This window comes from Staurois parvus, unplaced genomic scaffold (assembly GCF_062004578.1).
Source record: "Staurois parvus isolate SC_StPar_1 unplaced genomic scaffold, SC_StPar_1.0 ptg000490l, whole genome shotgun sequence".
Lineage (NCBI taxonomy): Eukaryota > Metazoa > Chordata > Amphibia > Anura > Ranidae > Staurois > Staurois parvus.
The window spans coordinates 77,501-101,014 of record NW_028318286.1 but is presented as its reverse complement, the minus strand read 5'-3'; the positions used below and the strand labels follow the sequence as shown (position 1 = coordinate 101,014).

At 46.0% G+C, this 23,514-nt stretch overlaps 1 protein-coding gene across 3 annotated transcripts in view; it reads left to right on the top strand.

Moving 5' to 3' along the window:
• The first annotated feature begins 77 nt into the window (after positions 1–77).
• LOC149452188 (breast cancer anti-estrogen resistance protein 3 homolog) overlaps positions 78–23,514 on the top strand; it is a 40,049-nt gene continuing 16,612 nt past the window's right edge. The window contains exons 1-7 of one of the 3 annotated variants that reach the window (XM_089689668.1): positions 78–144; positions 5,899–6,049; positions 9,073–9,188; positions 10,483–10,859; positions 13,092–13,186; positions 14,950–15,773; positions 18,244–18,359. In XM_089689668.1, coding sequence (XP_089545794.1) covers positions 9,081–9,188; positions 10,483–10,859; positions 13,092–13,186; positions 14,950–15,773; positions 18,244–18,359 — 1,520 coding nt within the window. In that variant the 5' untranslated portion in view covers positions 78–144; positions 5,899–6,049; positions 9,073–9,080. Of the gene's footprint in view, positions 145–1,783; positions 2,024–5,599; positions 6,050–9,072; positions 9,189–10,482; positions 10,860–13,091; positions 13,187–14,949; positions 15,774–18,243; positions 18,360–23,514 lie in introns of those variants that run through there. The other 2 variants (XM_089689666.1, XM_089689667.1) reach the window with 2 other exon arrangements.

Here is a 23,514-nt window from a genome sequence, read left to right as displayed (position 1 = left end):
GTTGCCTTGATCTGGCCGCTAGGTGGCGCCATCGCCCAATTCTACTCCATTTCCCATTGCAGAGATCATTTCTTTCAGTAAAAAGTACACATTTTGCAGCAGGAAATGTTAATGGGTCTCCCGGAATGTCTCCGCTGACACAAGGTAAGTCTCCAGGCTCCCATTTCATATGAAAGCCATTTAATAAGACAGATTATTAACGATGAGTAGATGTTTGCGCTACGCTGATAAATCTTAATCGTGATAAATGGCGCTCACGCGGAGGACGCTCTAATGCGTGAAAATATCCAGGAAATAATTGGATGATACAACTGCTAAAAAAAGAAGTCCGGGCAACAAGTGAAAGCATACAACTGGCTGCTAATGATATTTAGCAAATATTGAAATCTAAAGTACTTTAGTCTGAGCTGTGTGCGATCCCCGGCGGAAGAGGGACACGCGCTCCTGTACCGGATCAGAAGTGCTGGAGTACTCGTGTTGGTGATCCTAGAACACTGTTGTGGGTGATGCTACACCACACCTACTGGCTATCTAGAACAAACCTGCTGGTGATCCTGAAACATACCTGCTGGTAGTCCTGGAACATAGCTGCTGGTAGTCCTGGAACATAGCTGCTGGTAGTCCTGGAACATAACTGCTGGTAGTCCTGGAACATAACTGCTGGTAGTCCTGGAACATAGCTGCTGGTAGTCCTGGAACATAGCTGCTGGTAGTCCTGGAACATAGCTGCTGGTAGTCCTGGAACATAGCTGCTGGTAGTCCTGGAACATAGCTGCTGGTAGTCCTGGAACATAGCTGCTGGTAGTCCTGGAACATAGCATCACCCAGAATAACCAGCAAGTGTGTCCTAGGATTCCCAGCAGGTGTGTTCCAGCATCATCAGCAGTTGTGCTCCAGCATCATCAGAAGGCCTGTTCCTGAACCACCAGCAGTTGTGTTCCAGCATCATCAGCAGGCCTGTTCCTGCACCACCAGCAGTTGTGTTCCAGCATCATCAGAAGGCCTGTTCCTGCATCAACAACAGGCATGCTCCAGTATCATCAGCAGGCTTGTTCCTGCATCACCAACAGGCCTGTTCCAGCATCACTAGCGGGCCTGTTCCAGCATCATCAGCAGTCCTGTTCCAGCATCACCAGCAAGCGTATTCCAGTATCATCAGCAGGCTTGTTCCTGCATCACCAGCAGGCATGTTCCAGCATCACCAGCAAGCGTGTTCCAGCATCACCAGCAGGCGTGTTTCAGCATCAACAAAAGGTATACTTCAGGATCACTCTCTTAGGATCATGACTAGCAATCCTACTGATTGCAACAACTGGTCAGTGACAGGATCTCCAAAAACGACAAAAAACTCTCCTGTTTCCAGGTACTGGCTGCATAAATGAGGCGTTGCTTGCTGATGGAAACCCTGCAGAATACAAGTCACCAGCAAGGCAATGATGCCTCGCTTATCAAGCCGGCAAGGGGACAGGTATGTCTACCCTGTGTAGTCCAAGTGTAACTTATAGATAAAGTGAAGTCTGGCTGAAAATTGTAAATACTGTGTAGGTAAGACTGTGCTACTCTGCACAGACCCTAAAGCTTGTTTTTCAATACTGACTGGTGTGTTCCCGTACAAATGAATACCCGCCGACCCATCAGGGTGATGTCCCGGAACAACATGGCCTCTTACACCGTTGTTACCCTTGCTAGCGGTCCCCTTTTATTTAGGGGTATGGTCCCTTTAAGCAATCTGTAGTCAGAACTCATAGTAAAGGAAGGTGACTGTTCCTGTGTATTAGGCAATGCAGCAACAGGTGACACAGGAGGAGAGGGGGGCGTCTCCGCTACCTGGTGTTGTCACAGCTGTGGGTCACTGGCTGCGTTTGCTTACACGGCCCTGCCTACTGCATTCCTGGTGACAGAATAGGGGAGGCATTCAGGAAAAGGGAGGAACTGGCCAGCGTACAGAACAGCGTACAACATACTGCTACAAGCTGGGACCCCGACTGCCATTGGCTGCCCTCTGAAGACCCTCAATGTAAAGGTAGGCACGGCAATTTTTAATACAAGGAGGGTGTATAGAACATAGGGCAGGGTACCATGGAGCAAGAGAGCACACGCATGACACATACTGAAGGTGTATGTATTGCATTGCTAGTTTCTGGGGAACTACAAGTCTCAGCGTTTGACACCAGCAGGTCTTCCTTGAACTTGAACTAACAATTTGCCCTCCCCCCACCCCCATGGAACCTCTTATACGAAAGAAACCAGCAGTGAAAGTAATAGGAAGATGGTCGCACATTGCTACCTTCTGAAACTCTAGTTGTCTGGCTGTCTCTGGAACAAGCATGCGGCCAGTAAAGGCTAAACAGCCAGAAAACCAACCATGCTGGGATTGATGTGCTCTCATGTCTCGTGTGGTCAGTTTTTAGTTGGAAAGCAGGGGGACTGTCAGGAACAGCAGGTATTTCAAACAAAATAAGTACTACAAAAAGAACAGGATATTTTTTGACGTAAGTACATTGGTGGTCAATGGGAAGAATGACGCTTACATTGGGGGTCAGTGGGAAGAATGCTCCTTATATTGGTGGTCGGTGGGAAGAATGTCCCTTACATTGGGGATCAGTGGGAAGAATGTCCCTTACATTGGTGGTCAGTGGGAAGAATGTCCCTTACATTGGTGGTCAGTGGGAAGAATGTCCCTTACATTGGTGGTCAGTGGGAAGAATGTCCCTTACATTGGTGGTCAGTGGGAAGAATGCCCCTTACATTGGAGGTCAGTGGGAAGAATGTCCCTTACATTGGTGGTCAGTGGGAAGAATGTCCCTTACATTGGAGGTCAGTGGGAAGAATGTCCCTTACATTGGTGGTCAGTGGGAAGAATGTCCCTTACATTGGTGATCAGTGGGAAGAATGTCCCTTACATTGGTGATCAGTGTGAAGAATGTCCCTTACATTGGTGATCAGTGGGAAGAATGTCCCTTACATTGGTGATCAGTGGGAAGAATGTCCCTTACATTGGTGGTCAGTGGGAAGAATGTCCCTTACATTGGTGGTCAGTGGGAAGAATGTCCCTTACATTGGGGGTCAGTGGGAAGAATGTCCCTTACATTGGTGGTCAGTGGGAAGAATGTCCCTTACATTGGGGGTCAGTGGGAAGAATGTCCCTTACATTGGGGGTCAGTGGGAAGAATGTCCCTTACATTGGTGGTCAGTGGGAAGAATGTCCCTTACATTGGAGGTCAGTGGGAAGAATGTCCATTACATTGGAGGTCAGTGGGAAGAATGTCCCTTACATTGGGGCTCAGTCTGTCAAGGACTGGATAGGATATCCTCAAAGGACCTTTTTTTCTGCCCCCCCCCCCCCCCCCCCCCACCCCCCGGGTCAGCCCTGTAAAACGGCCATGTGCAGGTCTATCTCTTGAGCAGATGACATATCATGAACGGCAATCATTTTTCTCCGGTTTCATTGTTTTTCGGTGAAGTATACTGAGAAGGATTGTGAAGCTGCATTCTATGGGTTAGGCCGCAACGACCTGCACACAGAATGCACACAGAATGCACACAAAGGCACGCCGCCGATCGTTCTGAATGCCTGAGATAACTCCTGAAGCCCCGCAGCTACAGGTCGTTTTTCAAAGCCTCCAGCACCAGCATTTACTTCTTGTGTGACAAGTGGAATGTAAAAGTGACAGAGGAGATATGCGGCTTCATTCAACAAAGTGTGCTGTGAACCCCAGCAACCAATCAAAACTCATCTTTAACTGGCAGGATGAATTCTGATTGACTGCATTAAAAAAAAAAACAAATAAAAAAAAACGTAAGCAGTAAATAAAGCGGAAAATACAACTCTTTCATATGTAAACCTGCTGGATTATACTGAATTAAAGTAGATGTGAACACTGAGTATTATTTCGTTTCCTAAAGCCCTGCGTATCATAAACAAACGCCATTTTCCTGGATAAAATACCGGCTTTCGCTTTTTTTCGAATCAATGGTGGGAGAATCACATGAGAAATGTAACTGAAAAAGAAATGAGCATGAGCTGTGACCTGGAAGGCTCGGTAGGTCGAATTTTTAAATCAATGGTGGCGCTGTCGGATTACAAAACGCACGAAATTTCAGATTCTCTGAAGAAAATTTGTTCAGAATTCGACCTGCGTATGGCCTGCATTACTCTTTAACCACTTCCCATCCGGCCGCTGTATATAAACGGCCTGACGGTGGCAGTGCAGGGGCGGGTTGCTGTTCATAAACGGCGCCCGCCATTTTGGATTGTGCGCACTCCCTGGGAGCGCATGGCACCACGATCCGGTGCCCACTGTGTCCGGATCACTGTACGGGACCCTCTGTGTGAGGTCCAGATCATGTGATCACATGAATAGGTGTAAGCAAGATGTCACTTCTGACATCATTGCTTACTACGTGTGAAATCTGTGAATGATCACAGAGGTCACATGGTACAGGGCTATTCACAACAGCCTTGTACCATGTGACAAGCTGTGACCAATCACAGCTCATACAGTATTTCTCAATGGCTGCAGGAATGCAGCCAGAGAGAAGGAGAAATGATTGATTTTACAGCCTTTATGGGTGTAAAAGCAATCAGTGTAAAAAAAAAACAAAAAAACATCTTCATCAACTTCCACTATGGTGACACTGTACTGCTAGGGTGAGAGTATGTTAAAAGAAAAAAAAAAAAACATAAATAATAATATAAAAAAAATAAAATAAAAATGTAAACATTTTTGAAAAATTATACTTTAAATTAAACTAACTTGGGTTATTTTTTTGTTTACTAAAAAGATAACTGAATACATTTTGGCCAAGATTTATGAAGAAAGATTATTTATTTGCAAAATTTTATAAGAAAAATTTTTTGGACTTTTTCACTTATATAGCAAAAAAAATAAATAAATAAAAATCCCAGCGGTGAATAAATACCACCAAAATAAAGTTTTATCTGTCTCAAAAAATGGTAAAAAATTCATATGGGTACGGTGTTGCATGACCGCGCAATTGTCATTCAAAGTGTGATAGCGCCGCAAGCTGAAAATTGGCCTGGACAGGAAGGGGTTGAAAGTGTCAGGACTGGAAGGGGGTGAAAGTGTCAGGACTGGAAGGGGGGGAAAGTGTCCGGACTGGAAGGGGGTGAAAGTGTCAGGACTGGAAGGGGGGGAAAGTGTCTGGACCAGGGGCGGACTGACCATTTAGCCACTTGGGCACTGCCCGAGGGCCTGGGGTCAGTAGGGGGCCCCATGAGATGCCCCTGGTACCTTTCGTAGGCTTTTTTTGAGTGTGGTTTGAGTGTGGGCAAGGACACAGGGGCCCCATGATTTCCTATTGCCCGGGGGCCCCATGAGTTGGCAGTCCGCCCCTGCTCATGAAAGACTTGAAGTGGTTAAGGAAATTAAATACAACTTAAAAAAAAGAAAAACAAGCTTGACTCGAGCGTCACCATACTCGGGCTCCTATCACCCAAATCCCACCGCTGCCCGCTGTACTATCATGCATCCTAGAGAGGGCCGTAAGACCTCTCTTTTAGTCGTGCCCTATGACACCAGTTTCCGCAAACAACATGGCCGCCCTCAGGCTAACCCCCTGCTCCTCCTGTTTTCGGCACCTTGCGGTCTCCGGCTATTAATAGATTTTATACATATTAATAATGACACACGAGGCAGAGCCGATTCTTGGAAGGGAATCTGCAGGTTACCCGTGCTGTAACCGGGGGACGTGTCTTGGCGTGTGTAACGTGTGCATGTTCAAGGAATGTGTCTTCCTCGCTGACATTCCTCCCAGTGTGCCCGGACTTGCCTTACATCGGGCCCAGCGTGACGCCGGTGGGGTGTGGCTTCCTCTCTGGATTTCTGACGGATTAATGATTAAGAGGCTGACAATGGGATGTGATTGAACCAACAGGAGCTGCGGCTGCACCCACTACCTGGCCTGCTACAGGCACCAAGAAGACATGGCTCACCGGGAGTGCTAATGTCACCAGCCGGGACACCGGGAATGCTGGCCGTGGTTCTAGGCTGGGCCTGAATATATGCAAGGATTGGACATTTAACAGGTAAGGACCTGGGGTGCGGCACTGCGGGGGAATGACCTGTTACCTGTACTTTATCATTTCTATATGCAGCATTGTCAACCCTGCACATTAAATGTCTATATTCTCTGTGACAATGAGGATCTAAGCAGAGTCCTCCAGCAGTGCAGAGTATTTCAGGAGAGGAGTTATAGAGGAAGGAGCGGAGTCCTCCAGCAGTGCAGAGTATTTCAGGAGAGGAGAGTTATAGAGGAAGGAGCGGAGTCCTCCAGCAGAGCAGAGTATTTCAGGAGAGGAGGTATAGAGGAAGGAGCGGAGTCCTCCAGCAGTGCAGAGTATTTCAGGAGAGGAGAGTTATAGAGGAAGGAGCGGAGTCCTCCAGCAGTGCAGAGTATTTCAGGAGAGTTATAGAGGAAGGAGCGGAGTCCTCCAGCAGCGCAGAGTATTTCAGGAGAGGAGTTATAGAAGAAGGAGCGGAGTCCTCCGGCAGCGCAGAGTATTTCAGGAGAGGAGAGTTATAGAGGAAGGAGAGGAGTCCTCCAGCAGTGCAGAGTATTTCAGGAGAGGAGAGTTACAGAGGAAGGAGCGGAGTCCTCCAGCAGAGCAGAGTATTTCAGGAGAGGAGAGTTATAGAGGAAGGAGCGGAGTCCTCCAGCAGTGCAGAGTATTTCAGGAGAGGAGTTATAGAGGAAGGAGCGGAGTCCTCCAGCAGAGCAGAGTATTTCAGGAGAGGAGAGTTATAGAGGAAGGAGCGGAGTCCTCCAGCAGTGCAGAGTATTTCAGGAGAGAAGAGTTATAGAGGAAGGAGCGGAGTCCTCCAGCAGTGCAGAGTGTTTCAGGAGAGGAGAGTTATAGAGGAAGGAGCGGAGTCCTCCGGCAGTGCAGAGTATTTCAGGAGAGGAGAGTTATAGAGGAAGGAGCGGAGTCCTCCAGCAGTGCAGAGTATTTCAGGAGAGGAGAGTTATAGAGGAAGGAGCGGAGTCCTCCAGCAGCACAGAGTATTTCAGGAGAGGAGTTATAGAGGAAGGAGTGGAGTCCTCCAGCAGCGCAGAGTATTTCAGGAGAGGAGAGTTATAGAGGAAGGAGCGGAGTCCTCCAGCAGCACAGAGTATTTCAGGAGAGGAGAGTTATAGAGGAAGGAGCGGAGTCCTCCAGCAGCACAGAGTATTTCAGGAGAGGAGTTATAGAGGAAGGAGTGGAGTCCTCCAGCAGCGCAGAGTATTTCAGGAGAGGAGAGTTATAGAGGAAGGAGCGGAGTCCTCCAGCAGAGCAGAGTATTTCAGGAGAGGAGAGTTATAGAGGAAGGAGCGGAGTCCTCCAGCGGCGCAGAGTATTTCAGGAGAGAAGTTATAGAGGAAGGAGCGGAGTCCTCCAGCAGAGCAGAGTATTTCAGGAAAGGAGAGTTATAGAGGAAGGAGCGGAGTCCCCCAGCAGTGCAGAGTATTTCAGGAGAGGAGAGTTATAGAGGAAGGAGCGGAGTCCCCCAGCAGTGCAGAGTATTTCAGGAGAGGAGTTATAGAGGAAGGAGCGGAGTCCTCCAGCAGTGCAGAGTATTTCAGGAGAGGAGAGTTAGATAGATGAAGGAGCGGAGTCCTCCAGCTGTTTTACAACCCTCCAAAACTGGTGGGCCTTTGTGCCAACTTTGACAGTCAGGCTAAGAACCAAAATATTCTCACAGGCAGTGAATTCCCTGACGCCCCCACTGCACTCCACATACACTGTGGCAACCAACCGGCACTAAAATATATCTATATATTCTCACCCACAAGCAGGGGCAGACTGACCATTTGGAAACTCAGGCACTGCCCAAGGGCCCAGGGTCAGTAGGGGGCCCCTGGTACCTTTTTCATAGGCTTTTTTGAGTTTGGGCAATGACACAGGGGCCCCATGATCCCCTATTGCCGGGGGGCCCCATGAGTTGTCAGTCCGCCCCTGCCCACAAGTCATACAGACAATGTGCGCACAGCCAAGCCTACTTCATAAGGCGGTGGAAGAAGTACTAATGCTTTGCAGAGTGCAGCAGCTCATAGCCATCAATGTGCAATTCTCTATTTTTGATTTCCAACAGTCAGAAAGTGTGCACAGCCAATAAACACATTGGAACCTTCTTTTTTGTGTGTTCTCTATGAATGTAGTCCTTTCCAGGCTATATAAAACCATTCACACTGCATCAGTTCACAGGCCAGTGATCTGGAAAACCAGAAAAGCGACTTTTCATACTTGTTTGTGAAAGTATCAGAGTAGAACGAAATCGGTGAACTGTTACAGAGGCAGAGCCTTGTGTGATTGGTAATGATGTGTAGTTTTCCCAACCAATGGTCATGGATACATTTTTATACTGTGCTATCCTATAATAATTAGACTTAAAGGATAAGTTCACCTTTGGGAACATGTCACATGTTCCACCTGTTTTTAGGGTGGAACATGTTCCCATAGCTGGAGCCTCGCCTGCCGCCCCTCTCTCTCTCTGGCAGTACGGGGAGATGTCTCTCCATACTCCGCCCCGCATCGTTCATTAATGGACTTCCATGAATGAACTGCAAGTCCTGACGGCCTTAGCGACTGTCGGCTTGTAGTTTTCAATGAACTACCACGGTTCTGTGGAGCGCCCTGGTAGATCATTGAAGCTTCCTGACAGAATATCTGCTTGCTCATACATCCCATGCGGCAAGCAGATATTCTAACAGGTCTGCAGGAGACCTGCATGGCATCAGCGATCTACTGATCGCTGGTGCAAAGCTTTCCAGGTGGAGTTAAAAGGAAGGCAGAAGGTAGGAGTGACTGATGTATTATAATAATATCGCAATTCATGCACATTGGAGGTACCAACTTGTGGTTGGTCAGGTCATCGTGCTTCAGGAGGCGCAGTTGGGACATAATTGTTCCTTCAGAGAACGGGAGTCACACTAGTCAGGGGAAAGCATTCATAAGCCAAAGAAAGAAAAGATGTTCTACCAAGAATGTGGGCATTGTAACTGTTTGTAAACAAGACGGACAGTTTTTTTTAACTAGGGTCCCAATTTAATATATATATGGTCATCTTTCAGGCACAGATATGCCGTCTCCAACAGAGATCCTAAAGAAGGAGCTGGAGGAAGAACTGAAGCTAAGCAGTGAAGATTTGAGAAGTCATGCCTGGTACCATGGACCACTTTCCCGCCAGGTGAGTACAGCTCAGAACTGACCTCTAAGGTCTCCCCCTGATTGCAGTTGCATAATACATCTCCTCTGTGGGTGCTTACACTGGATTATACCAAACACTGAAGCAGCCTTTCTCAACCTTTTGTAATATGGAGGAACCCTTGAAAAAAGTTTTCTGATTTCAGAGAACCCCTGCTGATAGTATCTATATCTACAGCTCATTATTAATGTGGTGGTCATTAGGAAGAAGGCTTCCTACATTAGTGGTCGTTGGGATAAAGGCTTCCTACATAACTGGTCATTGGGATGAAGGCTTCCTACATAACTGGTCATTGGGATGAAGGCTTCCTACATAACTGGTCATTGGGATGAAGTCCTCCTACATAATTGGTCATAGGGAAGAAGGCTTCCTATATAACTGGTCTTTGGGAAGAAGGCTTCCTACATTAGTGGTCATTGGGATGAAGGCTTCCTACATAACTGGTCATTGGGATGAAGGCTTCCTACATAAGTTATCAATGGGAAGAAGGCTTCCTACATAAGTAGTCATTGGGACGAAGGATTCCTACATTAGTGGTCATTGGGATGAAGGCTTCCTACATAAGTATTCATCAGGAAGAAGGCCATAAGTGGTCATTGGATGAAGGCTTCCTACATAAGTAGTCATTGGGAAGAAGGCTTCCTACATTAGTGGTCATTGGGATGAAGGCTTCCTACATAAGTAGTCATTGAGATGAAGGCTTCCTACATTAGTGGTCATTGGAATGAAGGCTTCCTACATAAGTAGTCATTGGGAAGAAGGCTTCCTACATTAGTGGTCATTGGGATGAAGGCTTCCTACATAAGTGTATGTAGGAACGCTTGATGGGATGAAGGCTTCCTAAATAAGTAGTCATTGGGAAGAGGCTCCCTACATTAGTGGTCATGAAATGCATGTGGGTTGGGGGTGTGCTGGCTAGGTGCACTGAGCTGTATTCAAAATGAATTGCAATGCAAAGCAGGCAGTTTTGTGCATTAGAGAAACCAGGTGTAAATCCTGACTTAGGGCTCGTTCATACTATAGGCAGTGATTGGCGGTTTTCTACATCTGATTGATGCCAGGCAAGAAGGGACATAGAAAACACCTGCCTATAAGAGGCATTTTTCCAATGACTACCAATGGACTAATCTTTGCAGGGGTTCCCTGAAACCTGATAATTATTGCAAGGGTTTCTTTAGGGTAAAAGGTTTGTGAGAGACTACTTTACCTAAGAAACCTCTTCTGTATTGCACATTGTTATATGCATCTGATGTCTTGATGTCTTATACTTTCACAGGAGGCAGAGAAGCTCTTACAGAAAGATGGCGACTTTCTCATTCGTGACTCCCTCTCCTCTCCTGGAGACTATGTCTTAAGTTGCGTAAGCTCCAAGCAGGTTCTGCACTTCAAGATCATTGCTGTCAACTTGCGTCCTCGGCGAGGGATCTCACGCACTCTCTACCAGCTAGAACAGGACCGGTTTGACAACATTCCAGCCCTCGTTCGGTCCTACGTCGGCGATAGGCGGGCAGTGTCGGAATCCTCGGGGGCAGTCATAGAGAATCCTGTCAACAGGACAGTACCTCTGAGTGTGGTGCAGGAAAGGCATGAATCCCAGAAGGCAAACAAGGAAAACAGACGGAGTCTTCATGTGCCAGATAACAGCTTGCTCAGGTACAAACCCATCAAACTCACCTTAATTCGCAAGTTCAAAAAGCGACTAACAGTAAAATGATTCTGTTCTGCCATACCCGCTGCTATGTTTATTGTATCACTGGGTCCTTCCAACGGGAAAGGTTCTTACTCAATGTACCAGTCTTCACCCTACAATAGAACTGTCAAAAACTGATCTGACACAATGCTTTGCAAAGTTCCCTGCATTTGGTGTCTGAATCCTCATGGGCGGGCATAGTACACCCTGTCAATAGGGCCATTCCCATAAGTCTGGTGCAAGAAAGGCTTTTCTTCCAACAAAGAAAGCTGGCTTTATGTGGTAGACAACAGCACGCTTAGGTACAAGATCATGCATCTACCTTAATTTAGACATTCAAAATGCCCCCACTTAAATGTTCATTATCCAATATGCCCCCCCACACCATGTTCTTCATCAGCAAAGCTTCTTACTCAAGGCACCAGTCCTGACCCAACATTACAACACTCAAAGTGTTCCTATACCACAATGCACCTCTTGCATTACTCCCTACTTTAAGTGTCAGAATCTTCATGGGTGGGCATAGTGCATCTTCTCTTATACCCTCCCCCTAAGTCTGGCACCGAAGAGGCTTGACTTTACAAGGTGAAAAGGAAAAAATGGACTTCATGTAGAAGAATGCAACTTTCTCAGCTGCAAACTCATCAAGACATTTAATTTGGAAGATGATACCCAAGACTCTGCACTTAGTAAATGGCTCTGATGCACTTTAATGAACCTCTTTAATGTTCTTCACCCATAATATAGCATCTTTTTCCTACTCAAGACCAGTGGTGTATTTAGGATTTGTACTGCCCTAGGCAACACAAGAATTGGACGCCCACCCTCCCCGGTGGAGAGAACCTTACACCAACCAACACCAGCTCCCCACAAAGAGAGCCTGACACCGACCAACACCAGCCCTCCCCACGGAGAGAGCCTGACACCAACCAAAACCAGCACTCCCCACGAAGAGAGCCTGACACCGACCAACACCAGCCCTCCCCACAGAGAGAGCCTGACACCGACCAACACCAGCCCTCTCCACGGAGAGAGCCTGACACCAACCAAAGTTAGCACTCCCCACGAAGAGAGCCTGACACTGACCAACACCAGCCCCCCCACAGAGAGAGCCTGATACCGACCAACACCAGCCCTCTCCACGGAGAGAGCCTGACACCAACCAAAGTTAGCACTCCCCACGAAGAGAGCCTGACACTGACCAACACCATCCCCCCCACAGAGAGAGCCTGACACCGACCAACACCAGCCCTCTCCACGGAGAGAGCCTGACACCGACCAGCACCAGCCCTCCCCATGGAGAGAGCCTGACACCAACCAGCGCCAGCACTCCCCACGGAGACAGCCTGACACCGACCAACACCAGCCCTCCCCACGGAGAGAGCCTTACACCAACCAGCACCAGCCCTCCCCACGGAGAGAGCCTGACAGTGACCAACAACATCCCTGCCCCATCCCCACCCACACCCGAGAGAGCCTTCCACTATAACCTACCCCCACCCGAGAGAGCCTTCCACTAATACCCCCCCCCCCGGCAACAGAGAGAAAGACACTCACCTTCACAGCGCTAGACATCCCCCGGAACGGCAATCGGGCTCTGCATACACCATCCAGCAGCCCGCAACCTCTCTCGGATCCCACCTGGTCCCCATGCAGCATATGTCTCTTTTCCCAGGGGGCAGTGCTGCCTCCCTAAAAAATGCCGCCCTAGGCACATGCCTTGTTTGCCTTGTGGTAAATATGCCCCTGCTCAAGACATCCATTACATCTCATATCACTTTTCATACACCAATCAATACCAAACCCTACCTGATCATCCAAACCTTTGCCATATTGCAGACAAGCCATGTCCATAAGACACGTCCAGTGTCGGATCCAAAATACAGGACTGTCCCACTAAACCTTGGTGGCATAAGGGGGTCCAAGTTTTCCTTAACCACAGTACATCTCAATCATGTTGCCTTCATCATAATTCAGCTTTTGCAATGGATCATATTCACAACACGTCAAGAACTGCCAGTTCCTTGCCACTGGCGCACTTCTGTAGGCAACATCTCTCACCCACCATGTGCTTTTACTCTCATTTGTTTTCTGCAATTCACCTTGCTGGCCATTTCCTCCCATTCACTGCACATAGCTCAATAATGTTTCCTAATTAAATGGAGTTTTTTTGTTGTTGCAATTATAACCACCAGGACCAAAGACAGGTTTGGGAGCCACCCTGGAAATCTGGACATCTTGAAGGAAATACCCTTACAGAGCGCTCAGTCTGACAGCAATCTGCTCTCAGGTAAATAAAAGGCGTGTGGATCCTGAGAACTCTTGATAGACGTTCATTTTAGTCATTATAGCATCGCTCCCCCTTTAATTGAGTTTTCATGAATAAATGCAGATTCATCTAAATATTGTTTTCAGCTTTGCTAAGATTCACCTTATTTTTTGTCTTTATCTCTGATGGGTTTCCATACCCTGCTCCAGGGGTGGACTGACAACTCATGGGGTCCCCGGGCAATAGGGGATCAAGGGGCTCCTGTGTCCTTGCCCACCCTCAAACCACACTCAAAAAAGCCTATGAAAGGTACCAGGGGCATCTCATGGGGCCCCCTACTGACCCCGGGCCCTCAGGCAATGTCAGCTTGCAAGGATGGCAATTAGAGATGTGCAGGACGGAAAAATTTGATTTGTTTCGGATTCGTTTGTTAAGTTAATAATTTTGTTTTGTCATATTCGTTACGTCAGTTAGAATGATTCGTTTTCGGAATTCATTATGTATATTCGAAATCGTTTTCTATATTTGAAAATAAAAGTTTAAAATATAAAAGATTAGAATATAAAAAAAAAAGGAGTAGAATAGAAATGAAAAAAATTATAGAATGAAAATAAAATATAATAGAAAATGATAGAATAGAGCAGAATAGAATTTAATAGAACAAATATAGTTGTCCTCCAAAATTCGAGTTTTGAAATTTTTTTGTTCTATTAAATTCTATTATGCTCTATTCTCATCTATTCTATTTTTTCTATTCTATCGTTTTCTATTCTATTCTTTTATTTTATTTTCATTCTATAATTTTTTTCTTTTCTATTCTACTCTTTTTATTTTCTATTCTATTCTTTTATATTTTATACTTTTATTTTCAAAATAGAAAACCATTTCCAAAGTATAAAAAATAGAAGAATAGAAAATAAAAAGAGTAGAATAGAAAAAATTATAGAATGAAATAAAATATAAGAATAGAATAGAAAATGATAGAATAGATGAGAATAGAGCAGAATAGAATTTAATATATAGAAAACCATTTCCAAAGAATAAAATATAAAAGAATAGAAAATAAAAAGAGTAGAAAAGAAAAAAATTATAGAATGAAAATAAAATATAAGAATAGAATAGAAAACGATAGAATAGAAAATATGGAACAGATGAGAATAGAGCAGAATAGAATTTAATAGAACAAAACAAATTTCAAAATTCGAATTTTGGACGACAGCTATATTTGTTCGGTTAAATTCTATTCTGCTCTATACTCATCTGTTCCATTTTTTCTATTCTATCGTTTTCTATTCTATTCTTTTTTTTTTTTATTTTCATTCTATAATTTTTTTCTTTTCTATTCTACTCTTTTTATTTTCTATTCTTTTAAATTCTATACTTTTATTTTCTGTTCTATTCTTTTTTATTCTATTCTGATCTAGACGGTCAGACATGTAGTTGCCCTAAGAAGGTTTCATATCACTCATGGGAAGTCTTGTCAAACTTTAAAAAAATCCAAAAGAGTTGGAGATGCTGTGATGAACTATATTAGAAAACATTGGAATGACGTTGCAAATGGTCAGACTTCTACAGTACTGTAGAACAGGATGGGATTCTGGATGCTCTGCAAATCATTGAGCTAAACCTCTAAATGTTTGGAGTCTAAAACTAAATATATCGATTTTCCTCCAAGATGTTTTGTTCTTTCCCCCTCTGTCTTCATTTTATTTTCTAGTACCTAGCTAACACATCACCTCTTCACCGAACAATGTCCAATAACGTTCACATCATTTTTCTTCCAGCTGTTACAGCAGAAACATCAGTGTCTCCAGAAGACACATCCACCATCCCATTATCGCCTATTTTCCGAACGGGCAGCGATCCAGTCCTCAGAGCCAAACTTGAACCAATTCAGCCCCTGGACTGCGCTGGTAACAATGCCTTGAGGGGTTCAGACAGCCAGCTACACTCCAAGGCTCCACCCAAGCCCATACGAGCTCCTTCACTGCTGCTTCCAGACCCTCCTGATGGGATGGACACCTATTGCGAGTTGGTTCCTCGTGTCCCAGAGGCTTCTCAGAGATTTGTGGACACCCTGAAAGTTGAGGAACGATGGAAGAACCGTGCCCGAGCCACAGAAACCACTTTTGGTTTCCTGGACAAGTCCCCAGATGTGATCCAATCATCAAAGTGTCACTTTGAACTAGACAACCCTAAAAACTCTAAACCAATCTACTCCGAAGTGTCCAAAACCAAATCAGTCCACAGGGAGTCGGATAAATCTAGGACAGTATTTTCTGAAAGCGATAAATACAAACATGTCCACTCGCCGGAGGAAAGGCCTAAAGCAGAACAACGTAGAAGTGAACATCTCAGCCAACTACATCATAGACCTAGAATTTCCAAGATGGACCATGTAGTATTGGAGAACGCTGAAGATAAAGATGGTTTCATCCGGCCGCAGATTCAGACCGTAACGTCTTACAACCCGAAAACCTTTCAATCTATACTACTGTCTCCAGAAAACAAGCCTCTGGAGCCAAACGCTCTGCGAAGGCTGAAAGAGATAGTCAGTCAAAGAGACTGCAGGGAGAGCGCCCTCCATATTCTCCGGGAAAACTGCCAAGTAAGTCAAATCTATGTTCTTCTTCCAGAGCTGTCCATATACCACGTGATGGTTTTCAAGTCAGAAAATTAACGGCACTGAGGAGAACCTGAAATTGTGTGAGGAGCAAAAATATTTTTCTAGTAAAGATTGTAGCATTGGGTATGGAACTTGCTCAAGATGTTGTAAAAGTTCTAAAAATGTAGAAACAGAGAAAAATTAGAGCTATAAAGACCGGACACTCCTGCTCTCTCTCCTTGTGCAAGGAGGCTGGTCTGGTCTCCGCCCCCTCCTGTAATAAAGACCGGACACTCCTGCTCTCTCTCCTTGTACAGGATTGCTGGTCTGGTCTCCGCCCCCTCCTGTAATAAAGACCGGACACTCCTACTCTCTCTCCTTGTACAGGATTGCTGGTCTCGTCTCCGCCCCCTCCTGTAATAAAGACCGGGACACTCCTGCTATCTCTCCTTGTACAGGGAGGCTGGTCTGGTCTCCGCCCCCTCCTGTAATAAAGACTAGACACTCCTGCTCTCTCTCCTTGTGCAAGGAGGCTGGTCTGGTCTCTGCCCCCTCCTGTAATAAAGACCGGACACTCCTGCTCTCTCTCCTTGTGCAGGGTGGCTGGTCTGGTCTCCACCCCCTCCTGTAATAAAGACCGGAAAGTCCTGCTCTCTCTCCTTGTGCAGGGTGGCTGGTCTAGTCTCCACCCCCTCCTGTAATAAAGACCGGACACTCCTGCTCTCTCCTTGTGCAGGGTGGCTGGTCTGGTCTCCGCCCCCTCCTGTAATAAAGACCGGACACTCCTGCTCTCTCTCCTTGTACAGGATTGCTGGTCTGGTCTCTGCCCCTCCTGTAATAAAGACCGGACACTCCTGCTCTCTCTCCTTGTGCAGGGTGGCTGGTCTGGTCTCCGCCCCCTCCTGTAATAAAGACCGGACACTCCTGCTCTCTCTCCTTGTACAGGATTGCTGGTCTGGTCTCTGCCCCTCCTGTAATAAAGACTGGACACTCCTACTCTCTCTCCTTGTGCAAGGAGGCTGGTCTGGTCTCTGCCCCTCCTGTAATAAAGACCGGACACTCCTGCTCTCTCTCCTTGTACAGGATTGCTGGTCTGGTCTCTGCCCCTCCTGTAATAAAGACTGGACACTCCTACTCTCTCTCCTTGTGCAAGGAGGCTGGTCTGGTCTCTGCCCCCTCCTGCAATACAGACCGGAAACTCCTGCTCTCTCTCCTTGTGCAGGGTGGCTGGTCTGGTCTCCGCCACCTCCTGTAGTTTTCTGCAGGCGGCCTGTAGTGGGTGGGTCCTGCCGGGTCCCGCCCACAGCCCTGCCCAGACTATGTACAGCGCAGCGATGATGTCACTGCTACTTTTGAAAGGTAATGCCTGAGTTTGCAAAGTCACTTGGTGCACACAAAGTGGATTTTTAATTATTTGTGGTTACTGAGAAATATATTTGAATTGGGCTACACTGACACTGGTGATTAGGGCCAGTATGATAAGTAGCGGGGAAAATCAGAGATCCCTACTGCAGCTCTGAGCGTCTAGGTGCTGCCACCAGCCCTGTTCACTGTCATTGTAGGGAATGGGGCCGGTGGCCGCACCTAGCCGCTGCTATTCGCACCGGCCCTAATCTCTGGTATTACTAAACCCACGACAGTAAAATCTGTAGATGCAGTAAAGCATGCTTGTTACACTCACTGTGGAACCTAAGGGGTTAATCCTCCGCATTGTGTAAAAAGGCTGTTTGATCCTGTCTTCTCTGATCCTCCCCTTCTTCCAGTGTCCCCCTCTTATCCTGGGAGAGGGGATATAGTGAATGCAGGGTCCTGGGAGACCAGATATAGTGAATGCAGGGTCCGGGGAGAGCGGATTTAAACAAAAACTACCCTTGCAGTGGAAATCCCCAGCCCCCTAACTCCACTCGCCCCCCCCCACTGCGCTGCAAGGGTTATTGCTCATTTAGTCCAGGGGTGGGGGCGGGGATGAGTTGCAATACTTACCCTTTTCCTGGCTCCAGTAGGTTCCCTCCATACATGTGACCAGCACTGCAGCCTCTCTAAGGTGCTTCAGTCCGCAGTTGCATGCTCACCTCCTCCATGTACAATGCGGGTTTAATGGCCCTGCACTGTATGTGATGGTGCTGAGGGAACGCCTACAGTGCTAGCCTGCCAGACCTGGGGATGGGGGGTGGTAATACAGCTTATCCCTGCCCCCCTACACTAAACACGTATGTCATTTCATCCATTCATTCATTGCTTTGGGTTGGGGGGGCCCTTGCAGGGGTGGGGGGGGGCCCACTGCAAGGGTAAACTTTGTCTAATTCCCAGAGTTAATGTAAGGTCATCCTTTCTGTCTCGGAAAAGACAGACAAAGAGGACATGAAATATAACTGGGCGCACCGGGCGCGCTAAAAACACCACATGTAGAATATGCAAAATCCGTGTCCTTGTCATTGGGAATGAACATCTGTCCAATTTTCAACTTTCACAGCAAATTCGGATCTGGGGGGTGACCAAGGATCAGCAGAGGAGTATGGGAGTACAGTCCGGCCTGGAACTGCTGACGTTACCCTACGGACAGCAGCTGAGACGGGATCTGCTGGAGAGGTCAGTAACTATTCCATGTGGACAAATGAGTCACGACTTCTTCCCCCCCCAATGAAATCAAGAATGAGGGAAACATATAGAGTCACAGAGGTCTGTTAATAAGGAGTGGCTGATTTTTATTTTTTGCCGCAATGCCTTTCTCACTACTTATGTCGCAAAGGGGGGGGGGGGGGGGGGCATTCTGATGTCCTAAATGAGAGATCCAAAATTAAATGAATTCTAGGTTAAAGTTACAGGCCAGCTGTGCCATGCCACTCAATTAGGCTAAATTCCAGCCATAGGACTAAATACATCATTGAAATGCAAAAAGGGACTGCAGTTCTGTTCAGCCAGTCTTGCGATCCAGACACCCCTGCCAGATACCGTAGACAGCTCCTGAACCCCCTTCCCCTACCCCAGGGGTGTCAAACTGGCGGCCCTCCAGCTGTTGCCAAACTACAAGTCCCATCATTCCTCTGCCTTTGGGAGTCACACTTGTAACTGTCAATCTTGCAATGCCTCATGGGACTCGTAGTTTGGCAACAGCTGGAGGGCCGCCAGTTTGACACCCGTGCGCCTACCCACAGCACACGATTGGACAATAAATAGGCTGCAGGACCAATCATCACTGCTCAATCCTGTGGAAGCATGTTCCCTGTCTGCACATGTGCACTACAGCAGAACCTGATTGGCTCACGGTGCTGGTGCTTCCTCCTCAGTCTGAGTGCTGGGCAGGGAATTATTTGAAGATACATACCAGTACCAATGTCAGGCCAGGCTATAGAGGCACCCACCTTGGAATTACTTTCATATACGAAGTACTGTTAGGCTACATTTACACTGATCTGCCGCAAAAAAAAAAAACAGCAAAAACGCATAGGTATTTTTACCGTGCTCTTGCTGCTGATAGATATATATATATATATATATATATACACACACACACATACATCAGAGAAAGGTACCTTCCCCTTAACAAAAGTGCTGTGACGAGGCTGTGTAAATCTCAGGACTGGATTGACAGAAATGCAAATTCTTTGGTAGGACTTCATATATGTATTTTATCTATATATATATATATATATATATATATATATATATATATAAACACACACACACACATATACAGTTGCAAGAAAAAGTATGTGAACCCCTTGGGATTACGTGGAGCTTTGCATGAATTGGGCATAAAATGTGCTCTGAACGTCATCTAAGTCACAACAATAGAAGAACACAGTCTGCTGAACATAATACTACACAAAAATTAGATGTTGCCATGGTTTAATTGCACATAACATGTAAACATTCACAGTGCAGGGAGGAAAAAGTACAGTTGTGTCCAAAATTATTCAACCCCCACTGAAATTGAGTGTTTTGGCCAGTTTGACATTGCTTTTGATCATTCAGTCATCTTGCTTACATTTACATTAAAGAGGCACTTGTAGGTCAGACAAATATAACATAACAGTTATAATGAAATAACCACAAATGTCTTTTCTGTGCTCACAGCATTATCAGTTTTATTCAACCCCCAAGTGACATTCAATCTTAGTACTTAGTACAGCATCCTTTTACAGTTATAACAGCTTTTAAACGTGAAGCATAGCTTGACACAAGTGTCTTGCAGCGATCTACGGGTATCTTCGCCCATTCTTCATGGGCAAAGGCCTCCAGTTCAGTCACATTCTTAGGCTTGCGCACTGCAACTGCTTTCTTTAAGTCCCACCAGAGGTTCTCAATCGGATTTAAGTCTGGTGACTGCGATGGCCACTCCAAAATGTTCCAGCCTTTCCTCTGCAACCATGCTCTAGTGGACTTGGAGGTATGCTTGGGATCATTGTCCTGTTGAAAGGTCCAACGTCTCCCAAGCCTCAGGTGTGTGACGGACTGCATCACGTTTCCATCCAATATCTCCTGGTACTGAAGAGAATTCATGGTACCTTGCACACGCTGAAGCTTCCCTGTACCTGCAGAAGCAAAACAGCCCCAAAGCATGATTGACCCTCCACCATGCTTCACAGTAGGCAAGGTGTTCTTTTCATCATAGGCCTTGTTCTTCCTCCTCCAAACATAGCGTTGATCCATGGGCCCAAACAGTTCTAATTTTGTTTCATCAGTCCACAGAACACTATCCCACAACTTTTGTGGTTTGTCCACATGGCTTTTGGCATACTGCAGTCGACTCTTCTTATTCTTTGGAGACAGCAAGGGGGTACGCCTGGGAGTTCTGGCACGGAGGCCTTCATTACGCAGTGTGCGTCTTATTGTCTGGGCTGAAACTTCTGTACCCACATCTGACAAATCTTTTCTCAGTTCCTCAGCAGTCACACGGGGACTTCTCTCCACTCTACGCTTCAGGTAGCGCACAGCAGTCGAAGTCAGCATCTTCTTTCTGCCACGACCAGGTAGCGTTTCAACAGTGCCCTTTGCCTTGAATTTGCGAATGATGCTTCCTAAGGTGTCTCTTGGTATGTTTAACATCTTTGCAATCTTCTTATAGCCATTGCCCTTCCTGTGAAGAGAAATCACCTCTTCTCTTGTCTTCCTGGACCATTCTCTTGCCTTCACCATGTTTGTAACCACACCAGTAAATGTCTAGAAGGAGCTGAGTATCACAGTCATTTTAAAGCTGCCTAATTGGTGCTTATTATGCTTGATTGCTGCTCGGTGACATCCACAGGTGTTTTCAATACCTGATGGAAAGCACCTGTATGAACCTCTGTTCTTCAGAGTGGTAGTCTTTAAGGGGTTGAATAATTGTGGCAATGAAGAAACCACATAAGAACCATTTACTACTGTATTACATAAACAATTGATGTCATTTTAGTTGCATTTGGGTAGTTACAACGTCCTTGTAGGATTTGATTCTGAATACAATTCCAAATGTACACTATAGTCCCTAAACCCCTTTACAGCATTGGGGGTTGAATAATTTTGGACACAACTGTATGTGAGGCCCTAGCTTAATGACTTCTCCCAGAGCCAATTGGAGCCAGGAGTGAGCCAACCTTGACTCCAATCAGTGTGATGATATTGGATGTGTTGCTGACAGCTGTCCTGCCCTTAAAAAACACACACCTGTTTTGGGTTTACTGGTTTCAAGAAGCACTGTCTGATGTGAACCATGCCTCGCAGAAAAGAGCTCTCAGAAGACCTACGATCAAGAATTGTTGACTTGCATGAAGCTGGAAAGGGTTACAAAAGTATCTCCTTGAGCCTTGATGTTCATGTGTCCACGGTAAGACAGACTGTCTACAAATGGAGAAAGTTTAGCACTGTTGCTACTCTCCCTAGGAGTTGTCGTCCTGTAAAAATGACTGCAAGAGCACAGCGCAGAATGCTGCATGAGGTAAAGAAGAATCCCAGAGTGTCAGCTAAAGACCTACAGAAATCTCTGGCACATGCTAACATTTTTGCTGACACATCTACAATAAGGAAAACATTAAACAAGAATGGAGTACATGGGAGGACACCACGGAGGAAGCCATTGCTGTCCAAAAAGAATATTGCAGCACGTTTGAAGTTTGCAAAAGAGCACCTGGATGTTCCACAGCACTACTGGCAAAATATACTGTGGACAGATGAAACCAAGATTGAGTTGTTTGGGAAGAACACACAACACTATGTGTGGAGAAAAAAAGGCACAGCACACCAACATCAAAACCTCATCCCCACTGTAAAACATGGCGGAGGGAGCATCATGGTTTGGGGCTGCTTTGCTGCCTCAGGGCCTGGACGGATTGTTGTCATTGATGGGAAAATGAATTCCAGAGTTTATCAAGACATTTTGCAGGAAAACGTACGACCATCTGTCCACCAACTGAAGCTCCGCAGAGGATGGGTGATGCAACAGGACAATGACCCAAAGCATACAAGTAATTCAACAAAACAATGGCTGCAACAGCACAGAATACGCCTTCTGGAGTGGCCCAGTCAGAGTCCTGACCTCAACCCGATTGAAATGCTGTGGCATGACCTTAAGAGAGCGATTCACACCAGACATCCCAAGAATATTGCTACACTGAAACAGTTTTGTGAAGAGGAGTGGTCCAAAATTACTCCAGATCGTTGTGCAGGTCTGATCTGCAACTACAGGAAACGTTTGGTTGAGGTTATTGCTGCCAAAGGATGGTCAACCAGTTATTAAGTCCAAAGGTTCACATACTTTTTCCTCCCTGCACTGTGAATGTTTACATGTTATGTGCAATTAAACCATGGCAACATCTAATGTTTGTGTAGTATTATGTTCAGCAGACTGTGATTTTCTATTGTTGTGACTTAGATGACGTTCAGAGCACATTTTATACCCAATTCATGCAAAACTGCACGTAATCCCAAGGGGTTCACATACTTTTTCTTGCAACTGTATATATATACACACACATATATATAAACACATACACACACACACGCACATATATATATATACAGTCAGGTCCATAAATATTGGGACATCGACACAATTCTAACATTTGTGGCTCTATATACCACCACAATGGATTTGAAATGACACAAACAAGATGTGCTTTAGCTGCAGACTGTCAGCTTTAATTTGAGGGTATTTACATCCAAATCAGGTGAACGGTGTAGGAATTACAACAGTCTGCATATGTGCCTCCCACTTGTTAAGGGAACAAAAGTAATGGGACAATTGGCTTCTCAGCTGTTCCATGGCCAGGTGTGTGTTATTCCCTCATTATCCCAATTACAATGAGCAGATAAAAGGTCCAGAGTTAATTTCAAGTGTGCTATTTGCATTTGGAATCTGTTGCTGTCAACTCTCAAGATGAGATCCAAAGAGCTGTCACTATCAGTGAAGCCATCATTAGGCTGAAAAAACAAAACAAACCCATCAGAGAGATAGCAAAAACATTAGGCGTGGCCAAAACAACTGTTTGGAACATTCTTAAAAAGAAGGAACGCACCGGTGAGCTCAGCAACACCAAAAGACCCGGAAGACCACGGAAAACAACTGTGGTGGATGAGCGAAGAATTCTTTCCCTGGTGAAGAAGACACCCTTCACAACAGTTGGCCAGATCAAGAACACTCCTCTTCAGGAGGTAGGTGTATGTGTGTCAAAGTCACCAATCAAGAGAAGACTTCACCAGAGTGAATACAGAGGGTTCACCACAAGATGGAAACCATTGGTGAGCCTCAAAAACAGGAAGGCCAGGT